Raw genomic sequence first — 22549 nt, forward strand, 5'->3', positions numbered from 1 at the left:
GGCTGGCGACCAGTCTCTGTTGACAAGCGTTGCACAGCTCAGATGTCATCTTTACAGAAAGTGTGACGACATGTGGAGTACATAAAGAAATCTTTATTGAATGAAGCAAAATTCAATGAAGAGAACTTGGCGGCTCTCCTCGAGGAAAATAAATACATGAAGATCTTTTATTGTCATTCACGTCAAAGCTCAACTCTCCTTTGGCACCGACGCAAAAACTATCTCCAGCGTTGCCACGCCGACCGGCTGAAGGACAAACAGCCGCGCTGCTAACAACGTGGAACGCAAAGCAAAAGTCCCCGGCCGGGTTCTTCGCCATCTTTGATCAAACCAAACTTATTTGGTTTCTTTTTGGGCGACCACAAAAAAGCCCGACACTCGTTCATAAAAGTGTGAAAGAAAAAAGAAAAAACGCAACGTGCGACGCAGACAACTCTTCCCACACGTCTACCAAAAAGGATGACTGAAATGGGGGGGGGGGGGGGGGCTGTGAAAAAAAAACAAGTTTTAAAATCAGTAAAAACTGCTCAGAAATCAGTGTTTTCACTGTCTGCCTATAGGAGGCGCTGTTGGGAAAATCCTGTCATACAGCGAAAGTGACGTCTAATTTGCAAACTGACAGAAAAGAAAATCAACTTATTTGGAGTTTTGATCTCTTGGTGTGCATGTATGTGTGTGTGTGTGTGTGCGCACATTTGTATGTATGTATGGGGGGGGGGGGGGGTCCATTCCAACTGCTGCAGGGTCAGAGGTCATGAGGAGGTCTACTGCTGGTTCTGGAAGGCGTCCAGACCGAAGGCGTCGTCCAGGAAACGGTGAAGCTCCAGAAGGTGAGTGTTCTTGTTACCCGTGGCCGGAGCGGCGGCGGGGCCGCGACCCGCGTACCTGACAGACAAAAAAAAAAAAAGGGGGGGGGGGGGTCGTCGTTAGGGCAAAAACAAACAACAAAGGAGTGGATAGAGAAGAGCGAGGGGGGGGTCGGGAGACACGCCAGGGAGGGAGTAGAAGTGAAGGAAATGCGTGTTAAAAAAGAGACAAGTAAGATTGTACAAATACTTGGTTACTCTACTTGAGTAGTTTTTTCAATACTTTGTACTTTACTGAATATAAATTTTTTTTAGATGACTTTTTACTTTTATCTGTTACATTTTAACGCGAGTATCTGTACTTTTGACTCGATACATTTTCAAAACAACGTAGGAGGAAATTTCCGGTTACTTCTACTCATCAAGTACCTTTCGGAGCCTGTAGGTTTTCACTTTTACTCGAGTACTTATTTGAGTGAGTAAGTTGTTTTTTTTACACAAGTAATTGTACTTTTGCTCAAGTAGAGGATGCCAGTACTTTTCCCATGTCTGGAGAGAGATGGGGCAAGAAAGATGGCGAGAGTGGAAGAGAAAATGTGAGAAAAAGTGAGAGAGCGGGAGGAGCAATCGTGTGAGAGAAAGAAAGAAAACGATGAAGGAGGGAGGGATAAAGAGAGAGGAAGACGGAGCTGTGTGTGTCCGTTTGTCTGACCAGACTGGTTTGGCCCTCTGGATGGTGGTCCTGATGCGAGGTTTCACGTAGTCGTAGTAGCCTTGGTTCTTGTGCTCCTCCTGACACCAGACCAGGTCGGCGTTGGCGAAACGCTCCGACTCGGCCTTGACTTGGTCGAACGGGAACGGAGACAACTGCACGACGACACACTTTATAAAGTGGCAGATTGGCGAGAGGAAGAAAAAAAAAAAACACGAGGAGAAATGCACGTAGCGTCCTGCTTGGATTTTGTGCGATTTCCGGTGGAGTTCAAGGCTTAAGGACGCACCATAATGCTATTTTCAACTGGTAGCCATAAACCAATCGTTTCGAAAGTGCCGATGTGGATAACCGATGAGTGAGCCGATAACGGTTTGCAAAATGAACTTGATGACAAATCTATTTTTGAGTCCGACTATTACGCTATAAAACTTGAGCCACAAACAACACATGGACCAACGTGGCAAGTCCATTATGATCCGGACCATTTCTTTATCCGCTCGTTTATCGGTTTGACGTCAAATTGTCAATAATCATCGTGCGTCCATATTTAAGCTTCCAGTAAAGTTGAAATGAACAAGAAAGCCGTTTCTAACCTGCCTTTTCATTTTATAAACAGTGTTCCATTAACTCATTCACTGGCAGCCATTTTGACTGAAGCAACTCCCTTCGCTCACAGCTGTTTTATAATAATAATGAATATTGTGTTCTATTGCTATGAAAACATGAAACCTACGGAAAGAAAGATGAAAGTCTCTTCTTTCAAATTTGCAATCACAATTCCATGCACAGCCCTGGTACATAAAAGGTCAAAACGTCGTCAAAAATCAGCCATTTTGAAGGCTTATCGTCGATTCATCGGTCGGGCTCCTTTTCACTATGCGGAGGAAGATGCGAGAAAGGATCTGCTTTCCAAAAGCCAACAATTTCTCTCTTGAGAAGCAAACAGACGGCGACGGCGGCGGCGGCGGCGGCGTACCTGCTCGATGCGTGCGATGGCGACCGTGGCGTCCATCTCGCGTTTCTTCCTCTCCTTGGTCAGCTCGTAGTAAACTTTGCCCGTGCAGAAGATTAACCTCTTGACCTCGTGGGGACACTCGGACGCGACGCCGCTCTCGGGGATCAGCCTCTGGAACTGGCTTCCTGGACGCGTAGGAACGACAAGCATTACACGGGCGCGCACGTGCACGTGCACGCGCACGCGGCGAGGGACGGACGGCAAACCTGGCAGCATCTCATCAAAAGTGGATCTGGCCTCGGGGTGGCGCAGCAGCGACTTGGGCGTGAACACAATCAGCTGAGGACACAAAGAGGAAACGTCAAGCTCGGGCCCTTTTCACACTGCACTCACTCGGCGTGAAACGGGGGGCCGCTCCGTGCGGTCTCCGCCCCCGCAGCACACACGCAATAAAGGGTTTTGTGGGGAGTCTTACCGGCTTCCTGAACGGCAGCAGGATCTGCCGGCGGATGACGTGGAAGTAATTTCCAGGCGAGGCGCAGTTGACGACGATCCAGTTGCAGTCGTACAACTGCCGCACGGCAAAGTCGTCCGTCAGCGTCTGGGGAGGAGAGCGCGCACGTCGTTGGTCGGTGGGCAGGAAGAGGAAGGACACGCATACGCGAGGGCCGGTTTTAAAACTGCCAATCATCAACATCCAATCCATTTTCCTTTTCGAGCCTCATATCGATTCATGGAACCGCGAATCCATTATTTGAGATTTCTTTTTACCAGAAATGCTTAAGAGACTTAAAAAGGCAGATTTTTTTTTCTTCAAATGAATGCAAGTAAGTATTTTCTTACATTCAAAGTGTTGACGTATTTAAGACCATTCAGAATCTTTTGAATTTATATTTACAATGATTGAATTGAATCATAATATTGTCATCTCATCCTTGCTGATGTCAACGTTTGTGTTACTGCCTCCGCAAAATTGAGTTGAATATTTGTCACGTTTTTATCACGTCCTTGACATTTAAGAATAATTGATGTGTCACAATTACTCGATATCGGATTGAAGCGAATCGAATGCGAAAAAAATGGAAATCGAATGGAAATGAACTCTTGTGAATCGAAATGGAATTGATTGAGGAAATGAACGCAAACGCCGAGGCAGACACACACACGTTTGTCTTACTGTCTTAGTGGGGACATCCCATTGACATCATGGATTTCGTCGGCACCAAAATCCAATTCAACCCTAAACTCCCAAACTCAATCTTGACCCTCAAAACGAGATCTGTACTCAAAATGTCCCCACAAGGACAAGTCGGTCCCCACAAGGACAAGTCGGTCCCCACAATGATAGTTATATGGGCCGCATAATGTAGCAAAAAGAAAGACACACACGTCCGCGGCGTGCTGAAGTCTTACCGGCATGACGTCGGGGTCGTCGTTGCACATTTGGAGGAATCTCTCCGGGCGAGCGGAAGAATGTTCTGGACCCTGCGGACGTCACGAGAGTCAACGTTTGCTTGCTTCAATTTCTAGTTGCGTTGATTGTGTTTTGTCTTTGTGCTATTTCAATTTCTAATAGCGATTATTGCATTTTACATGCATGCCAGCTCATTTGCATATCGCCATTTGATTGTTTTGAAATTTGCTATCCAATCGTTTGCTCTTTGATACCCTACTGAAAATTCATCAGGCTTTGGATGTCAAGCGATTAAAGTCTTTAATTGTAATTATTATTTTTATTTTTTTTACTGAAATGTCAGCATTTGTTTGTAGCGTTATAGCTAGCATAGATGCTAATTTCTGTTAGCCGCCAATACATGTTGTCAGCATGGAGCCAAGCGACGTTCCGGCGTCTCGGGCCGACGGCGGCGCTCACCATGCCCTCCATGCCGTGCGGCAGCAGCAGCACGATGCCGTTCTGTCGAACCCACTTGGCCTGGCCGGGACAAATGAACTGGTCGATGATGCACTGCGCCGTGTTGTGGAAGTCGCCGAACTGCGCCTCCCACAGGATCAGCGCGTTGGGACTGGCCATGGCGAAGCCCAGCTCGAAGCCTGGAAGGCCACGACGCACACGTTACACGGGCGGGAAGCCAGACGGCGGCCATTGGCGGCAGGCGGGACCAACGATGGGGACGACGGGACTGACCCAGGACGCCGTACTCCGACAGGGAGCTGTTGCAGACGGTGTAGGGGGCCTGGTCTGGGGCCAGGTGGTTCATGGGGATGCAGATCCTCTTGTCCACGTTCTGATCGTGGAGGACGTGATGACGGTGGCTGCAAAAGCGGACACGCGCTACACTCAAAAGGCGCATGGGCCACAACGTGCTCAAAAGGTCGCACCATTTGGTGAGCCAAAACTAAGTTAAAGTGGTGCAAAGACTTGGGAGGTTGTCATCGATTGCTATAAAAACATGCAAAGTACCAAAACTATATTAATAGCATTAGAATATAGCTAAGTTTCATTATTATTCACAAATCTGTTGAAAACTGTGGGGAAAGAAGCTTTTTTTCCAACATGGCCCTGGTTGAGCTCTTTTGCTCTGCTGCCACCTGCTGGCCGTTTTTTGTAATAACTACCATTGCTTCAAGCGTTCTCTGCATCAAAGACTTCTGTATGCTCTAGCATTAAAAAACAAAGTGTGTACGTATCTAATATTTTTTTAAAGAAAAAAGGAAGTGAGCTTTTGATGTAACTCACTTTCTGAACGTTCCGATAAGATGTTGTTGGCGGCTCAGAATTTCCGCTCCCTGGTAGCACTCTGCTCTGCCAAACCACAAACATGGCGGCGTTGCGCCCTAGCTAGCGCCCCGGGTGCTTGTTTACCTGTTAGCGAGCTAGCTAGCTAGCGCCAGGGGCTAAAGACAAACGGTGGATTTGCCACCCGCGCATTGAAGCGTCTGGAGGCCGAACGTCCTCCAACACGGTCAGTCTCATTCTCTCCGCTAATTGCCAACTTGTGTCAGCTTTCGCCGAAGAAGCGGTCGGAGGAGGAGATGGGGAAGGCACCTGAAAGTCCCTCGCTCCACGTCCTGGCCCGACAGCCGCACGTGGATGCCTTCCTTCAGCAGGGAGCCGAACGCCATGTACTCGGCCAGGGCCCAGTCCACCGTTCTCTTGCGGACCATCTCGGCGCGACCCTTCAGGATGCGACTCAGACCTGGACATCACATGTACGTCGCACGCACACACCGGGTTAGATAAGCACGCAGCCGAGATGGACAATGCTGTGGAAAACGGGGAGATTGATGTCATAACGAGGGGTGTCAGGCGACTACAATTTGGCCCGGGTTGATGTCTTTTGTTCTGCTGCCACCTGCTGGCCGTTTGTGTCATAACTACCATTGGTTTAAGCAACCTCTTCATGTCGGAAGCGGTATCAAAGCCTTCTGTATGCTCCAGCATACATTTATAAATGTATAAATACGTCTTTGGGACACAAAACATTGATAATAGATGCACGTTTTGGGGAACAAATTATTGGAAATGAGCTAAATAGTGAAATCAAGCTTTGTCTTCTGGATGATTACAAGCTGTTGTTTTTATGTTCATTGTGGCAATTAGGCACAAACTATGTTTATGTTAAAACTGATTTAGAATTATTTTTGAAAAAATGAAAAACCTTTTAATAAATGTTTGTTGATTAAAATCGTCCTGAATGTTTATGGCTAGGTACAAAAATAATAATCCAAAAATCGATATATCGAATCCATATTCCTTTTCATAGCCCAATATGGATTCATAAAACTACGAATCCATCATTTTAATATGCCTCGCTGGCCCCAAATATAAATGAATGTGAAATTTGACAAAAAAACGAAAGCCGCACAAACTCTGTTGTTCGAGCGTTGTTCAAATGTTCCCTTCTTGTTATTCAGAGCCGCCCCGTGTTTTTGCCACTTTATTTACACGGTGCTGTGGTTGTGATCCATTTCAATTCTTATTTGTTGTTTGGATTGGGCCGTGACGAAAACCTACATTGGTAAAGTAACCGCATCGGATTCCATTTTAAATGTAAGTATTCATCATTGAACTGAAATTCATCCCGTCAGCAGGCGGAAACGACGGCACAGTTTAGACGTGACCTCCGTGGATGGTGAAGTCCTCCACGGGGACGGAGGAGGCCACTTGTCCGATGTGGTCCAGGTTCTCCTCGCTCAGTCCTGTCGAGGGGCAGCTCATGGACTTGGGTTGCCCGTCCAGCGTGAAGAAACCTGCGCAGGACACAACAAGGTCTTGATGCGGACCCGGACCGGATCCCAGCGCTTCTGACCCTCCTGCCCCCCCCCCTCCCTGGAAATCCCGTACCGGGCCACGGCGAGTCCAGCCAGTGCTTGATGTGCTGGATCTTCTCGTCCTTGGAGCGAGCGTAGGCCACCTCGCAGATCTTGTCGTACTTGGCGATCTCCTCCTGCACGCACGTCACGACATCCGTCACGACATCCGTCTGGCCTGGGCCGTTGACATCATGACAACTTGGAAAGCTCATGAATAGCAATAAGAAAGTGTCAAAGCACAAATGGCTCCCAAATAAATCACATGTGGGTTTAGGGTTCGACCCATAATCGGCGGCAATATGCAGCATTGACAAATTTGGAAGAATCATACGGCCGATAAGAGATCCATTTTAAAAAGTGTTCACTTTGGCGCACTGATGATTGACATTTTCAGAGATGCTGCTGGCCAAGTAAAATGATATTTGGAAATTTTGGAAATACCTGAATTATTTGTTAGATTTTTAAAACAAAGATGTCTATTGACTGTTGTAGTTTTATTTTTGCTGTTTTTTCAACAAACATTCTTAAAAGTAGAAAAAAATTCAGAGCTGGAGAATTTGTATTTTTTCAAATTTTGAGGACAATATTTTCCCTTTTTGAAAATGAATATCAGCTCCAAATATTGGTTATCGACTAATAATCGGTATTGGTATCGGCCATGAAAAGATCTCAAATGTGGATGCTTTGATGGTCTCGCTGATACTTTTGGATGAGTGAAGCCATTTGAAAAGTTGCAGGCTGGAATGTTTGCGTTTCCAGCAGACAGCCTTCGAAGACTTGGAGGAATTGCTGTCGCTAGCATTAGCCTCGTGACCATAAGTTAGCAGGCCGCTAGCCCCCAAATGAGGAAACAGTGCATACATAGAGTCCGTTTATATTATTGTGGAGCCCCAAAAAGGTACAGCACAGGACACTCGGTCTCAAAATTAGAGGTGGCAAAGCAAATGTTGCTAACTAGCTAGCGAGCAGGTAAACAAGCACCATGGGAGCTAACTGGCTAGCATCTGGGGCTAAAGCCAAACTGTGGCAGGGTTTTGACTTTCTGGACCTGAATTTGCCACCTGCGCTCAAAATGAAGCGAGGCTTGGTGGACAAACGAGGAAGTCCGCCATGCCCGAAACAAACTTACTAATTGGTCCTTAGTTCTGTGGAGGAAATGATGTCAGAAGCGCAACACGGAGATTTGAATATCCTATTTTTTGCTAAGCGGTAGATAGGAAGTTTGGTTCTTCCCTGAAAGCCTCCATTTTGGATGCTTGTCTTTCGTACCTCATACTCCTGCCGCGTGACGCTGCCGTCCGCAATGAGCTTCTCGGCGTACTTGAGCAGGACGGGCTTCTGCTTCTTGATCTGCTTGTACATGAGCGGCTGCGTGAACATGGGCTCGTCCATCTCGTTGTGGCCCATGCGCCGGTAGCACACCAGGTCCACCACCACGTCCTTGTGGAAGGTGGCCCGCCACTCCGCCGCCACCTTGCACACGTAGATGACCGCCTCCGGGTCGTCGGCGTTGACGTGGAAGATGGGGGCGTTGACCACGCGCGCCACGTCCGTCGGGTACGGCGAGGAGCGAGCCATACGCGGGTCGGTGGTGAAGCCGATCTAAGCCGTGGGAAAGGCACGCCGAGCAAAGTTAGCCACAACGCGCCGGAAAGCAATTTGGACGCTAAACACATTGCATGGATGGATGCAACATTTTGGGGCTTATTTTAGTACCAAACAACGTTATGTGCACCAAATATACAATGCCAGTATTTGGTGCTCATAACGTTGTCCCGTTGTCGTTATTTGCACAATAACAAATAAATATTCAATTGAATTAGGGATGTAACATCGCCATCTTAAAACTGCCACAATATCCTCGTCATCATGTCACCATACCAAAAGCAGCACATCTGTTCAAAAAAGTCAGTGGCTCGTTTTTTTAGTGCAGGTGAATTTTCACGAGGCATGTTTTGGCCCTTCTATGTCTAAAATCCACGCTCACGGTCAGATGACGAGGAACGTCACATGCTCGTGAAGCGAGTCGATATGTGGAGGAAATCAGTATGTGCGTGCATTAGCAAATATGACGTGTTATTATTTGTAGGTGGTTTATATGCATCGCTCTTATGTACAAAAGCACAATATGCTTTTTTTTGTATGCTTTCTTATAAATCGCCAACCACAATATCGTGATAATTATCGTAAAATGAGCTTGACATGTTATCCTGATGTTTGGATATCGTTACATCCCTAATTTAGGCGTCAATGATACAATAGGTGGATTCTTTCGCTCTTCGTGGGTCGGCCCGGTCCAATCGTGGAGCAACAGATTGTCATTGATCCGTCATTGGTCGGTTGGGATCAGGCGCCACGGCTCAGATCACGCACGATCCGCAAATAACCCGAACCACTGTTCATCCAAATGATATTTCATCTTATCAAAGTCATCTGCTATCTCAATGCATTCATACAAAATCAAAAGCGAAAATTAGCATCAATGTAACGATTAATTGTAAACTTGCAGCAACAATGCGGGGAATTATTTTGTTGAAAAGCACTCAGAGTTTGAAGATTGGAAAATCTGTTCTCACTGTAAAACAATGCGTCTTCCTGTGAAAACATTTGAGGACCAGCATGATGATGAAGCACAAGAAGTGGTCACGTGGCGGGGCGGGGCCTCACCTGGTTGTTGACCACCACATGCACGGTGCCGTGCGTGGTGTAGGACGGCAGGTCGGACAGATGGAAGGTCTCGTACACGATTCCCTGACCGGCGAAGGCGGCGTCCCCGTGGATGAGGACGGACATCACCTGAATGCAAAGCACCAGGCATCAGAGTGGGCTCGGGTCCGGGTCCGGTGGGCGCAACTCACCCGGTTGCCGTCGTTGTCGCCGCAGTAAAACTGCTCGGCCTTGGTCTTGCCCTGCACCACCGGGTCGGCCGCCTCCAGGTGCGACGGGTTGGCCACCAGGGACAAGGTGATGTTGCGGTCGGTCACGCGGTTGATCCTGCGGTGGTACATGCCCAGGTGGTACTTGACGTCCCCGGAACCCTGAGGACGCAAAGCCGGCGGCTTGTCGTCACCGCGGCAACGGGCAGCAGGACCGAAGCCCGGTCAACGGCTCGCTACCTCGTCCGCCGCCTCCAGCTTGGAGTCGAACTGACAGAAGATCTGCTCCAATTCTTTACGGATCACGTTGGCCAAGACGTTCAGACGACCCCTGGACGAGGACAAATCACAACATGGGGGCCAAAATAGACGCGCGAGCGTGTGTCATTCAGCACGTGTGTGTGTGATTCATGGCCATAACTTTGCTGTGGTGCGAACGCATGCATTTAAGCAAGACACACACATTCATGGCGGGTCTCCTTTCGATGGCAATCCGGCACTGGGAGGCGTGTCCACGAAGGTGCGAGTGAGTCAACGTTTGTGTCAACTGTGAGACGTGTGCGTGTGCGCGCGTGCGTTACCTATGAGGCATGCCCATGATGACGTACTCCACGCCGCTCCCGGACGACATGTCGATGATGGTCTTGAGCGCCGGGATGAGCGACTCGCATCCCTCCAGGCCGAAGCGCTTCTCGGCCGACCACTTCTTCTGCAGGAACTCCTCGAACCTGCACGCGCACAACCCTCCGTGGCGCTTGCTGTGTGCGACCTTTTCGGTTCAGGGCGTGTGGGCGGGGCTTACCTGGTGGATCGGACCATGCGGGCCAGCAGAGTCCTCTTCTCCTCCAAGGTGAACTGCATCACGCCCGGCGTCTCAAACTTTTGCCGGATCCACTGGCATTGCTCCAGGTCGTTGATGAACATGAACTCCACGCCGATGTGCTGACAATACGCCATCTGGAGACGTCTCGCAATCAGACCAAGCTTGGCGCGAAAGTCAATCAGCAAAACATGTTTGTGAGCGAGACGCGGGGGGTTGGGGGGGGGGGGGGGGGGGTGGCGGTTGGGGGGGTTTGCACTGGCCATCCGGCCGCCATCTTTTGGGGCCGATGCGGTGCTTTTTAGTCATTATTGACCTCCATTTCACCCCAAGAGACTGAACGCCACAAATGAGGGGCGAGTCCATTAAGCCACTTTAGTGATAGAACGATCTGCTTTTTTTAGGGTCCATACCGATTATTAGTAGTCAAGGAGGACGATAACTGATATTTCATGCCGATATTCATTTGCAGTTCAAGAGAAAATATTACTCTAAAAAAAGGGGGGGGGGGGGGGATTACCTTTTCTTTGAATTCAAAGGTCAGCTGCATTTTGCCAGCTATCTTTTCACACCAAATGTTGCATCCCTTTGCCAATGATAAAGAATAGACAGCAAAAATTGCAGGGAGCTTGCAGGGCTATCAGAAAATTCAAAAACAAGTAAATAGTTCTCGAAAGTTTTCTATAAATATAGTTTTCCAAAAGTTGTTCTTTTTTTTATATCATTTTTTGCTTTCTGCATCATCTTTTGTTCTTATTTTACAGATGGCATTGTGCTAAATCTGCCGCAGCCATTTTTTTCATGTTACTGCACACTTCAAATTCTTAGTAAGTGCAAATCTGAATAAATCCATAAATGAAAAGTTGCCTGTATCTCACCGAGCGACAAATGCATACAAATGTAGCTCAATGATGTTTTTTGTCAAGGTTCATAAAAGATCTTCGCTGATAGTGAAAAATTGGCTAAACATGTTCAAAGTACAAAACCGTGAACATTTTACAAATCCTGATGAAAGGCCAAAATTCGCTACGCTTGAAAGCATCCGCTGCTCAGTGAGGTTCCAGTTTTATCGGCCTTCAGATTTGTAAAGGGCCGATGCCGATATATGTCAAAATGCCAAATTTCGGCACCGATAATCTGCCTGGCTGATAATCGGTCTATCTCTAGTGTTAGACGGGTATGGTCAGGAGTCGGGTGGGCATAAATCCAAATGCCAGGGCCGATGTTTTTTTGGTGCCAGTCCAGCCCTGGCGAGACCTTCTCAATTTTTCCCCACTGCAGCTCATTGACACAATTGTCAAAACCCCAACCCGCCACCCCCACCCCAAGAGTGCGTGAGCGAGTGCAAATGTGACTAATTAACTCAGTTGCTCCCCAAAAATGTATACAAATGTTTTATTTGAGATATTCCCATGCTCCCAAAGGTGTCCGAAAGCATACAGAAGGCTTTGATGCAGCCTCTGACCTGAAGAGAATGCTTGAAGCAATGGTAGCAGTTACAAAAACGGCCATCAGGTGGCAGCAGAGTATAAGAGATCAACCAGGGCCATGTTGCAAAAAGCTCTTTCCTCCAGTTTTCTCAACAGATTTATGAATAATGATGAAACTGAGCTCTATTCGTATGCTAATTGCTGCAAAACGGAAAGCGATAGAAATAGACGTATTTTTCCTGATGAAAGAAGAGACTAATATTTCTTGTGTTCTGTTGCCATGTTTTGATGGCAACAGAACACAATGTTCTGTGGACCTTGCAAAATCGGTCAAAATCCAGTCAAACGCAAAGGGGGTTGCTTCAGTCAAAATGGCTGCCAGTGAAAAGGTGTCTGTGAGCAAGGCACTGAATTAAAATGACCATTTGTCTAATTGACATCATCCCGCCCCCCTCGGCCAGAGAGCGAGAATAAATGTGAGAGTGAGTGAGGAGGACGCGTGTGCCGTTAACTCTTCTCACGTTACAGCGTGCGTGCGTGCGTGCGTGCGTACCTCCAGCCGACGTATGATCTCCTTCAAGGGCAGAGCGCTCTCGGACCCTCCGATGAAGGTGGTGGTGGGAAGCCTGAAGACCTTCTCCAGGTCCGACTCGTCCAGGCCGTAGAAGCCTACGCGTGCCAGCGTGCGGCGGGAGACAAAGTGGCAGGTGAGGACGGTGCGAAAGAGGTCAACCGTCGCGTGGCTTGGCTGTGATGAGTGAAGGACGGCAGGTGGCCAGGGTTCCAATTGACCAAGGCAAAATTTCCCTTCCTTCAATCATCAGCGGCGCGCGTGGGTGAAGACGACGTCATCGTCGTCAACACTTGCGCTTGTGGAGCGGGGAGGACGGCGCTCGCACGCGGGCGGCGCATGCCAACGCCACGCCACGAGGACGCCATCAAAACCACGGCTACCGTCGTGGAAGCAGCAGAACGGGACAGAAGAGACGAGCACGCACGTGACAATGAGGCCATGGAAGAAAGACAGGTGACACTCGGGTGGCAGGTAGACCACAGGCAAGACAATGCTTAGGTGGAGTTCAGGTGAGGTGACAGAGCAAAGTCTGATCAGAGTGAGAGTTAACGAAGCAGTTTTGGAAGTTGCGTGCCGGCGAGGCATCGGCCAATTGGCAGAAAAGTGACATTTTTGGGGGGTGCAGTTAAGCCACAGCTAAGGTGGAGTTTAGGTGACAGTCGCCTGTCAGGTGTCAGCAGCGAGGCAACTGTTGGGGAAGTGACATTTAATTGGAGTCGTGAGGGGTCACAGTGACAGTCACCTGTCAGACAGGTGAGCCAATCAAATGGCATTTGAGAGACAGCTGACCGTTAAGATGGCTGAAGGTGACATTTAGGGCTGGGGAAAAAAAATAGGCAGACTGAAAATGTGCCTGGAAGCTCCGCCGCAAGCATGTTTCTATTTATTTTATTTTATTTTTTTTTACAGAAGCATCCTGTGAAGACGTCACTAAGAGGCGACACCTCCACTTGTTACTACTGTGGAGGCGAGTGACTTTGAAGATTACATGTGCAACGATAAGCGAACGAAATGCTAGTGTTTGTTTACCTCTAGTGCGCTAATGCTAATCGCCATTGCTACCTGTTTAATATGGAAAGGTACATAAAATAATAATTAATGAATAGTTGTATCCACTCAATTCAAGTCACGTTCAACCTATGTGGATACAAAAAAAAAAATTCTGGGGGGAAAAAAAACGATTATTTGATGGAATAAAGGATCGTCGATTTTAAAAAGATTGGCAAGTGATGTTTAGTGGCAGCGATATGTGACATCGTATTTTTGACACTCGGGCAACGGTAAGCTAAGTGACATTCACTTGAGGTGAGTTTCAATGACTGTTACGTGCCAAAGTTGCATAAAGGGCTGGGTAAAAAATAATAATAATAAAAATCAAATAATCAATATGGAATCGATATTCCTTTTCAAGCCATTTTTCCCCTAAATTCTTAAGAAAACTGAATTTTAAAGGGCAATTTTTTGGTATCTTACAGTTTTGTTGAAATTTTATTTTTGTAACACACAAGTGATTATAACGTGTTATTTTCATTAATAAACAAAATCATTTGACCAGTTATTGCCTCCGCAAAATTTTACTTTGGAATTTAATATTTGGAGAGTTTTTAATCATGTCTTTGACATTTAAGAAAAATGTATGTGCTATAATTAATCGAAAGCATTTTGAATTGAAGTGAATTGAATCGGGGGAAGAAAAAAAAAATTTGAAATCAAATTGATCGGGGAAATTCGAAGAGATACTCGAGTTGCATGTTCCGTTAAGTGACATCATTTTTTTTTTTTAGGTGCCAGGCGGCAGTTAGTCAAGTGAACGTAGGTGGAGTTTAGTGTCAGGTAGCCGTTAGGTGACATCAAGTGCAGGCAGGGGAGGACATTCAGCCAGGAATTGATGTGCCAGTTAGTTGAGAGAAGTTAGGTGGAGTTCCATGGAAAAAATGTTGCTGACAAATCAATGTCATTGGGGGACACGATCATTTCGGCGGCGGCGGCGGCAGCAGCGGCAGCTCGTCTTTGGAGTCACTTTTGGACGTCTTTGTCCCAAACAACCTGCGGCCTGTCAAGGCAACGGGAAGCCGGAATGGTTTGGAACAAAAAAAACAGCAGGATTCCGCACGCATCACGTGACCAACAGCCAATGCGGGAAGCAGCAGTGCGGCGCGTGGGCGTGGCCGCCGGATTCCCGCCGCCGTCTTCTGGGTGGGACAAACGTCTTCTGACCCATCACACAATGCCAACGTCTCACCTTCAACATCTGGACGCTCATGTGACACACACTCAGCGCTAGCGGCTACAAGCTAACCAGGCTAACTACACACACGGCACAACACACGACACCACAACAGGGGACCCACTTGAACACTGCTTTGATCTGATTAGACGTGTGCCTCGTGAAGTGGTTAGTGAGTGCGTGTGTGTCGCTATATTCTTTTAAGAAGGATTTTCGGCTGCTTGCCAGGGAGAAGAAATATTGCATACGTTTGTCCGTGGCGCGCGCACACACAAGCTAGCTACACCAGCGCCGCTTTTCGTACCTCCGACCGTGAGCAGTTTCAGCCGATCCTTGACTGCGTCTGGACGGGGGGGGGGTGGGGGGTGGGGTGGGGGGGGGTGAAGGGAACGTCAGCACAGGAAGGAAACATCCGGAAACGTTAGTGACCTAGCACCTGCTTCCACACTGCAACCAACAGCCACTAGAGGAGCAGCTAGCCCAGCGGCTAACACAGGGTGCGAGACACCACCGCTGTCGCCTCCCGGGCACGACGCCATGCCCCCAAAAAAAAAAAAATCTGCGGTCGGGGGGGGGGGGGGGGTGTACATAATTCCCGGTCGCCATCAGCAGGAGCGCTAAGCAACGCTAAAGCTAATTAGCGGTTAGTAGTGCTAGGCAACACACTGCAGCAAGAAGTGACCACAAGGCTTCAAAAAGTGGTTCTCAAACTGGGGTCGTGACTTGGTGTATGCAAAATAGCTTGCAATAAATGATGTCGTATCATGAACTCATTTGCTGCCAAAAACGAATAAAAACATTCCATTTCAAATTTTGACATGGTCCCAAAAACGTATTTATATGTTTTTAATGCTAGAGCAGGGTTCAATTCTGGTCCTTGAGGTCCAGAGTCCTGCAGGTTTGAGATGTTTCCGCCTACCAACACACCTGCTAACACTAAAGATCAGGATCATTATCAGGCATGTTGTTGAGCTGATTATATGAAAATCAGGTGTGCTAGTGGGCGACATCTAAAACCTGCAGGACTCCAGACCCCGAGGACCGGAATTGGTGAAACCACTGCTAAAACATCCAGAAGGCTTCGACCTGAAGAGGTCGCTTGAAGCAATGGTCGATTTTTCAACAACAAAAAACCGAGAGTGTTATCGGTCCATCCCTAGCAGCAGTTAAGCGGGTTTTATAGTTTTTTTAAACTAACACTTTTCCTAAAGTCACAGCTTGATAAAAACAAGTCACAAGCTCTCCTGTCGCAGCCTAGCGCTGGTTGCAAGCCGCCATTTTCAAATGCGTTTGACGTCAACACGCATTCACGTCAAGCGCGCGACGCAGACACGCGCTTCCGACTTGAACGCTTGCAAGCCTGCTAAGCTGAGAAGTCAATAAGTCTCATGAATATTTCGATTGTGGCTCAACAGATTCCCACGTCATTTAGGGGCACGCATTGATTCAGAGGGGGAAACATTTCTGGACCCAAAAGTTTGAGAACCCCTGACTTAGAAGCCACTTAAGCAATCCTCTTATTTGTCCCCCACCCCCAAAAAGACATTCAGCAGCCATGAAAAAAGGATTCCACAGCAGTGAACTCTCCTGCGGGCTCGCATTCCCACCTCACAGCTGGAAGCCAAAAGGTGACATTCCTGGGAGTTCGCCCTTTTGCTGCTCTAAAAAACCAAATCCTGGAACTTCAGACTTCAACAAGACACATTCATGCTGGCTCCAAACATTGCGCACGTTTGGCCGCTTTCCTTCAACGTGTACGACCAACGTGAGGAGAAGAAGAAGAAGAGAGGTCCTCCTGATGGTCAAGAAGCTTTTGGAAGCAAAAAAAAGGGGGGGGGGGATTTGGTGCTTGGCGGGGGAAGAGGTGGGTCGGGGGTTTACGGCGGGGTGAGGGCGGGGCCGCCAAGCGAGGCAGAGCAGCGGGAGTCTGCGGAGCCGTTCCGGTTCCTCACCCAGCTTGTCGGAGGACGTGATAATGTCAGTGGGCACGCACGAGTCCAGATCAGCGTCCATGATGCCAAGCGGGTCCAACTGGGCCACCTGGTGACCGCGAATCTACAGGGGAACGAGGACACAGCCCACCCGGGACAGGAAGAGGAAGAGGAGGAGGAGGAGGAGGAGGAGGACGGACAGTGAAGCCAAGTGAGGAGGAAAACACGTGGACGAGCACCAAGAGAGGGAAAAGCAAAACAGGAAGTTGTGGAGGGAAGAACACAAGCAACACAAGCAAACAAGCAACAGGAGGAGGAAGAGGAGGAGGAGGAAGAGGAGGAGGAAGAGGAGGGTGGGTGGGACACAGAAGCAACATTAACACAACGAGCCCTTTTCCGTCTTTTCCTCACCGACATCCTGGAAGCCGCTATTGACGGGAGCGTCATCAAAATTTACACAGCTGATGCCCAGCGGGTCCAAGTGGGCATTGTGATGGCCCATCACCTACACACACACACACACACACACACACACGTTCAAGTGCACACGCACACACTACAGTTACACGGAAGCCTACAAAGTCTGCTTGTTTCTTATTTTGCTTGCCATAAGAGAGTAAAAGTGACTTTTTTTTTTATGAATGAAAAAATGTGCCATTTTGAATATTACACAAGTGTGATAGGGACAATTTACATAATCCCGCCCCCAAACCGTTTTTTTTTTTTTCTCGACACACAAATGATTTGGAAGTCAGGCCGCCCGGCTGGAGCGACGGTTCAACAAGCGAAATGGAAAGCAGTGTTAAAAGGGTAAGCAGAGCTGCACTGTGAGCCGGAAGTGCATTTTGTTGCTTTCCGCTGCTGACGTATGAAACCAGCAACTGGAACGCAACCACATCCATCACAGCGGACCCTTCGGATTAGCAGCACACGTCAAGCGTTGGGCTGCGTGTGCCACATTCATGGACACCAACGGCAAACTTCTCACTTAACGTTAACGTTAGGATGCAGAAGGCCGAAATATGGATCAAACTCTTCACGTGTGCGTGAGCGCTTGGCGTCCTGTTGGTCAAGGATGGCGTGCCGCGGCGCATCCCGAGAAAAGTAGGATACATTGGCGGACGGCCGGCGCCGATCCCACGGGGCCCGTGTTCCATGATATGAGGCCCACGTGTCGCGAGTGGACCTGCCCCGCGTCGAGCGGAGACCCCGTGTTTTCTCACACCTAAAAGCGCTATGATTTCACTTTTTACATTCAATTTGAATTCAATTATCTTATGAAATCATTCATCAACTATTATGGGAAATAAAAAACATTAAAAAAGTGCAGTTTTACCGCTGGGTTATTGTGCATATAAGCTTAGTGGATTAAGCGTAAATCAACATTTGATTAAAATGTCACGTATGGAATGATTAGCCAGAATTAAGCATTAGAAATAATGCAAAATAAGAAACAAACACACCCATCATACAAGCATTTCTGAAGGTAAAAAGAAAACCCACATGAATAAAAAGACATTGTCCTACATAAGAGTCAACGTGAGACTGAGCACGGACACGTGCGGCTGCTTAACATGTTAGCAAAGCTTGCGTGTACCTGATAGGCACGGATGAGGGACTGCACAGCCAAGTGGTCTTCCACCAGCTTCTCCACGTTGGGCTGGGCTCCCACCAGGGAGGAGAGCTGAGGGGCGGCGGCCAGGCCCAGAGGGGACTGGTAGGCGGCGCCGGGCGGGGCGCCGGCGTTGGCGTTGCGGAAAAACACATCCCACGACTGGATGGGGAACAACAAGACAAACGAGGCTCACAAAACATTTTCTTCTCGTCCTTTAGCAGATGCAACATGCTATGCTAGTTCTGGGTGTGCGCGTTAGCCGCTAGCAATGCGGTCAGAGTCACGGCAGGCCTCCAAGTAGGCACGGCTGAAGGCATGGCGTGGTCAAAGTCCGAATTGTTCAACCGCCCCAAACATTTTCCCGTAGCAAATAATGTAAATAGAATGAATTGAACACAAATACATATGACAAGAATTAACGTTCTTATAACTTCATTAATGACGCCACGCAATGCATTCTGGGAACAACATATATATGCAAAACAGGTAACTCATTTAGGCAAAGTGTTTCATTTGCATTCGTGTTCTTTTTTGGAACAATACGATTACAGTTGAGCTCCGTAATTTAGGGCTGGCCCACAAATAGCCAAAGTCGGCGTATAATTGACGGCAATTGTTTTCAAGTTATAGACCATTATTTATATATATATTCCATGATAAATCTTGCTGTTTCTTCTGTCGTGTCTCAAATGTTCTTCCATTTGGATACTGTAAATGTATCGGATCGTATGCCAAGAAAGATTTCTTGGGAGGAGCAATATGGCAGCCGTGCGGCTTCAAAAGTCTATCCAGTCATAGATACAGATCAGTGGCATTAGCTAATAGCAGTTAGCATTTAGTGGGCCCAATCTTTTGGCCGGAGCCAGAAAGCAAGAGGATGATGTCAGAAAAAACATTCAGTGCTACACGTGACGCCATGCTACTTGCTAAGTGCCTGTTAGCTACTAGCGGTTAGCAATAAGTGGTCATAAAAATTCTAAATGAGTCCCAGTGAGACAGAATCCCAAAGTCTGGGCCTGAGTCACACTCTGACCAATATTTACAAAGGGTGGAGCGTCCTTCAGCAGGACGCTAACTTCCCGTTTCTACCGAGGGATGAAATGTGAGTCATGTGTTGAGCGTTGCCACATGAGCGAGCGCAGCCAAGCAAGGCGTCACTGGATGAGGGCTTCAGCTTCGCTCGTCGACAACATTCCCAACACGCCCTCGGGTTGCCGTTGAAGAGCACAACAACAAAAACACCACGGCTGCGCTTAATCCTCATTCAGCAAAATGAATCCAGACGCTTGTTTGTGCTAACCCACACGGACGGAAACATTCCGAGGAGAACGCAAACCATTAGCCAACAGTCTGAGTAGGACTTTTTTTCTTGACTTCTCAAGCGTTACTCACCACACAGTCAAAAGGTTCAAATAATTGATATTAAGAGGAATTATTTACAAGGCACCCAATGGAAAAAGATGCTTCCGTTTCATCCATCCATCCAATTAATTTGATGAATCGTTTAAAAAAAATGGAATCGTTGAAAATTGCTGCTCACCTTGTGGACACTCTTTGGGTTCTCCAGCCAGGCAAAGTACATTTCCTCCACGTAATTGGAACTGGTTCCGTTCAGGAAGGGCTCCGAGGCCACGGGCGCCGTGTAGCACCTGATGGGCCCCAACGTCCTTGCACCCGAGGGGGGCGTGGCTGTGATTGGCCGCTGCGGGCCCACAGTCTGAGCCGCCTGCGAGGCGGTGAGCGGGCGCAAGCGCGCCGCACAAGTCCTTAATCGATGCATTAGTCCTCCTTAAGCTGGCATGCACGTGGCAGCAACGGCAGCAACGGCAGCAACGGCAGCAACGGCAGCAACGGTGACGGTAACCAAGATGGCGCTTGATCCCCCAAAAAAAGAAAAGAAAAAAGACCAGGAGTCCTCAAGGTCACAACGATGCTTTCCACAGGTGCCTTCTTCCAATCAGATCCTGGGACGGAAAGCAGAAATAGGATTTTTTTTTTCCCACACTGTAGTTCCAATTTGCTTAGAGACAAACAAATGACATCGATGTTTGTTTTTGCCGAATGCCAAACAAGCTCTGAAACATTTTTCCCCCCAGAATTCACTCAGAAAACAGAAATACTTTTTTTCTTTTACTACATTTGATGTGAAATAAGTATATTTTCCTCTTCTGTTTCTTTTCTTTTCTTCTTAGAAAAGGTTCCTCTTTATAAATACTTTGTACATATTTATGTCGACACGATCTTTATTAAATGCAAAAATTCAAGTGCAAATATGACTTCATGATGGCCTTCCATCAGCCTGCTTTCCTTTCACACTCAATTATTCTGCTCATTGGGGCTGCTGCCCCGTAGCGAGAATTGAAGTTGCTTTTGTTGGGGGAAATTAAAAATGACAAAATGAAATCACTAAATATAATAGAACATCAAATGACTACGTTGAAATTGAAAACACTGACAGCCTCCTCGGTTTGTCACCAACTAGACATGTTGTTAGTGTTTGAGGTATTTGTCAGCAGGGTCGTTATTTGAATGACATAAGCAACAAAAAAAGAAAAAAAAAGTGACTTCAAAAACAAAAATTTAAAGGAGAAAAGAAGAGAAAAAGGTACAGAAATTGAAAGGGAAAAAACATTCATTGGAAGTTGAGTCAATCAGGACAAAAAGATCCGTCTGTCTGCATGCCTAAAAAATAAATATTTTCAACATTGCAAATAAATAGTGACATGCAATAAAGTCGGGTCTTGCCTTCACAAAAGCTAACTTCAAGATAAAGCTTAGCAAATAATACGTTCAGGCAAATGCAAAAGCTTTTATTGTGATGTTGGCTTGTGTTTGCGTGACGGCTGAATTGACATTTTGGCTTGCCTTATCGCCGTTTTTATTGACGTCACATAGTTGCTACCAATGTCATTACATTGCCCATCGGAAAATAAAAAAACATTCAACCCAAAATGTCAAATGTGTTATTTCATGCATAGTCCATACATTCACTTAAACTTGTGTTCCTAAAATCCTCAATAGCTGTTTTTGAAAATGAAAGTTGGGAGTTGAGCTTGAGTTTTATTTAAAAGGGCAAAAGTGTTTGATGAAATATGAAGATAGAGTTGTAATTATCTGCACCACTATGCTATAAAATGTCCCCGGTAAAATTTGCAACAAAGGTATGGGTCTGCTTAAACCACTGCTTTTAGATGAGTTTTTGTTCGTTTTAGCATTAGTTTTTGTGTGCGTGACTGTATTAGTTGTGGGCAAGACTCAAAAAAGCACAAACATGATAGTTTCTAAACATTTTAGAACAGCCATCCTTCCATCACAAATCGAATCCAGGTGTGCATCACAGCAGGCGTTGAGAAAGAAGCTGAACAAGTTTTTGACCTTGTTCGCTCTCTTGCCCCGTCGGAGCCCCGCCCACCGGCAATAGCTCCCCTCCTGATTGGTGGCCGCGTTGGAATCCCGCCTAAAAATAGACCCGAGTCGTTTTTCTACTGAGCGAGTCACCTGTCAATCATCGGGCCATCTCCCCAAATCGTCAACCCGAGGCAGCCTTCTTCGCCTTCCTTGCGAAAACAATGTTTGGCACTCAGCAAGAGTGATACAAACGACCGAAGCAAACGACTAACGCCACGTTCACAGGGTCGCATACAAAAACTTAGACGGACGCGTGACTAGCATGGCAGCTAACTGCTTATATAATTACCTCGTTAGCACCTACTTTTGACTTTGTTTTTCTGTTGTTGTGAGGAAGCGAAACCTTGCAAGCCCGTATAGTAAAAATGTTCTACGTCGGCAAAAGTTCGCACATAAACACACTCGTTGGCGAGCACCGATAGCGCTAAAAGTCACGTTTCAGTGCCGGGTCAAGGTTGCTCCTCCGTTCACAGCGCGCTAGCTAACTAGCTAGCATGCGTAGCTAACAAGAGAGCGCACTCAAATTCCGGAAAGCGCCGACAATGATTGATTTGGCTTCGAAAATGACGCCTGGAAGCGAGCTCGCGTCCGTAGGCTGCTTTCGGTGGCCGAGAGGAAGCTCGCGGGCCGCCTTACTCACCTCCAAAAACGCTGAGCGGCTCGCCTGTTTGCCGGCTGCCCGGACGCCCTTCGACTCTCCCGGCGCATGAATGACAGCTCCAGCGAGGTCCCGCGGAGCCTGGAAGTGAGGCCGGGGAGGAAATGACGTTGGGTGATGACGTCACGATGCGCTGTTTTTTTTTTCTCTTTCGCATTGACGCTCAGTGCAGACTACGTTTTATCCAAATTTAAAAAGCATTGATTAAAAGACAGGTGGATACTGTATAATCGTAGCTATAAATAAATAGTACTAGTTT

General features: G+C 47.4%; 1 protein-coding gene across 4 annotated transcripts; it reads right to left on the bottom strand.

Moving 5' to 3' along the window:
* Positions 1-73: 73 nt before the first annotated feature.
* ogdha (oxoglutarate dehydrogenase a) lies at positions 74-22413 on the bottom strand. 4 transcript variants are annotated; one of them, XM_077561992.1, is made up of 23 exons: positions 22273-22413; positions 19765-20188; positions 18207-18383; positions 16631-16733; positions 14983-15021; positions 12431-12546; positions 10430-10584; positions 10209-10355; positions 9868-9958; positions 9610-9789; positions 9419-9547; positions 8021-8353; positions 6783-6885; positions 6560-6688; positions 5484-5634; positions 4623-4750; positions 4350-4528; positions 3890-3961; positions 2952-3077; positions 2743-2815; positions 2498-2661; positions 1519-1673; positions 74-885 (listed from the first exon to the last, which is right to left on the bottom strand). In XM_077561992.1, the coding sequence occupies exons 2-23, from the start codon at positions 20002-20004 to the stop codon at positions 765-767; spliced, it is 3111 nt and encodes a 1036-aa protein (XP_077418118.1). In that variant the 5' UTR covers positions 20005-20188; positions 22273-22413; the 3' UTR covers positions 74-764. The 4 variants fall into 4 exon arrangements, with proteins under 4 accessions (XP_077418118.1, XP_077418120.1, XP_077418121.1 ...); XM_077561994.1 differs by lacking the exon at positions 16631-16733 and adding an exon at positions 17021-17114; XM_077561995.1 differs by lacking the exon at positions 14983-15021.
* Between the last annotated feature and the right edge of the window lie 136 nt (positions 22414-22549).

Source organism: Vanacampus margaritifer, chromosome 3 (assembly GCF_051991255.1).
Source record: "Vanacampus margaritifer isolate UIUO_Vmar chromosome 3, RoL_Vmar_1.0, whole genome shotgun sequence".
NCBI lineage: Eukaryota > Metazoa > Chordata > Actinopteri > Syngnathiformes > Syngnathidae > Vanacampus > Vanacampus margaritifer.

Bases quoted from the DNA above. Each gene is read 5' to 3' on its own strand.
- ogdha (XM_077561992.1), bottom strand. From the start codon at position 20,004: ATGCATCGATTAAGGACTTGTGCGGCGCGCTTGCGCCCGCTCACCGCC. The intron at 10,356-10,429 runs GTAAGCCCCGCC...GTGCGCGTGCAG, and splicing joins CGCATGGTCCGATCCACCAG to GTTCGAGGAGTTCCTGCAGA. The intron at 6,689-6,782 runs GTACGGGATTTC...TGTCCTGCGCAG, and splicing joins GCTGGACTCGCCGTGGCCCG to GTTTCTTCACGCTGGACGGG.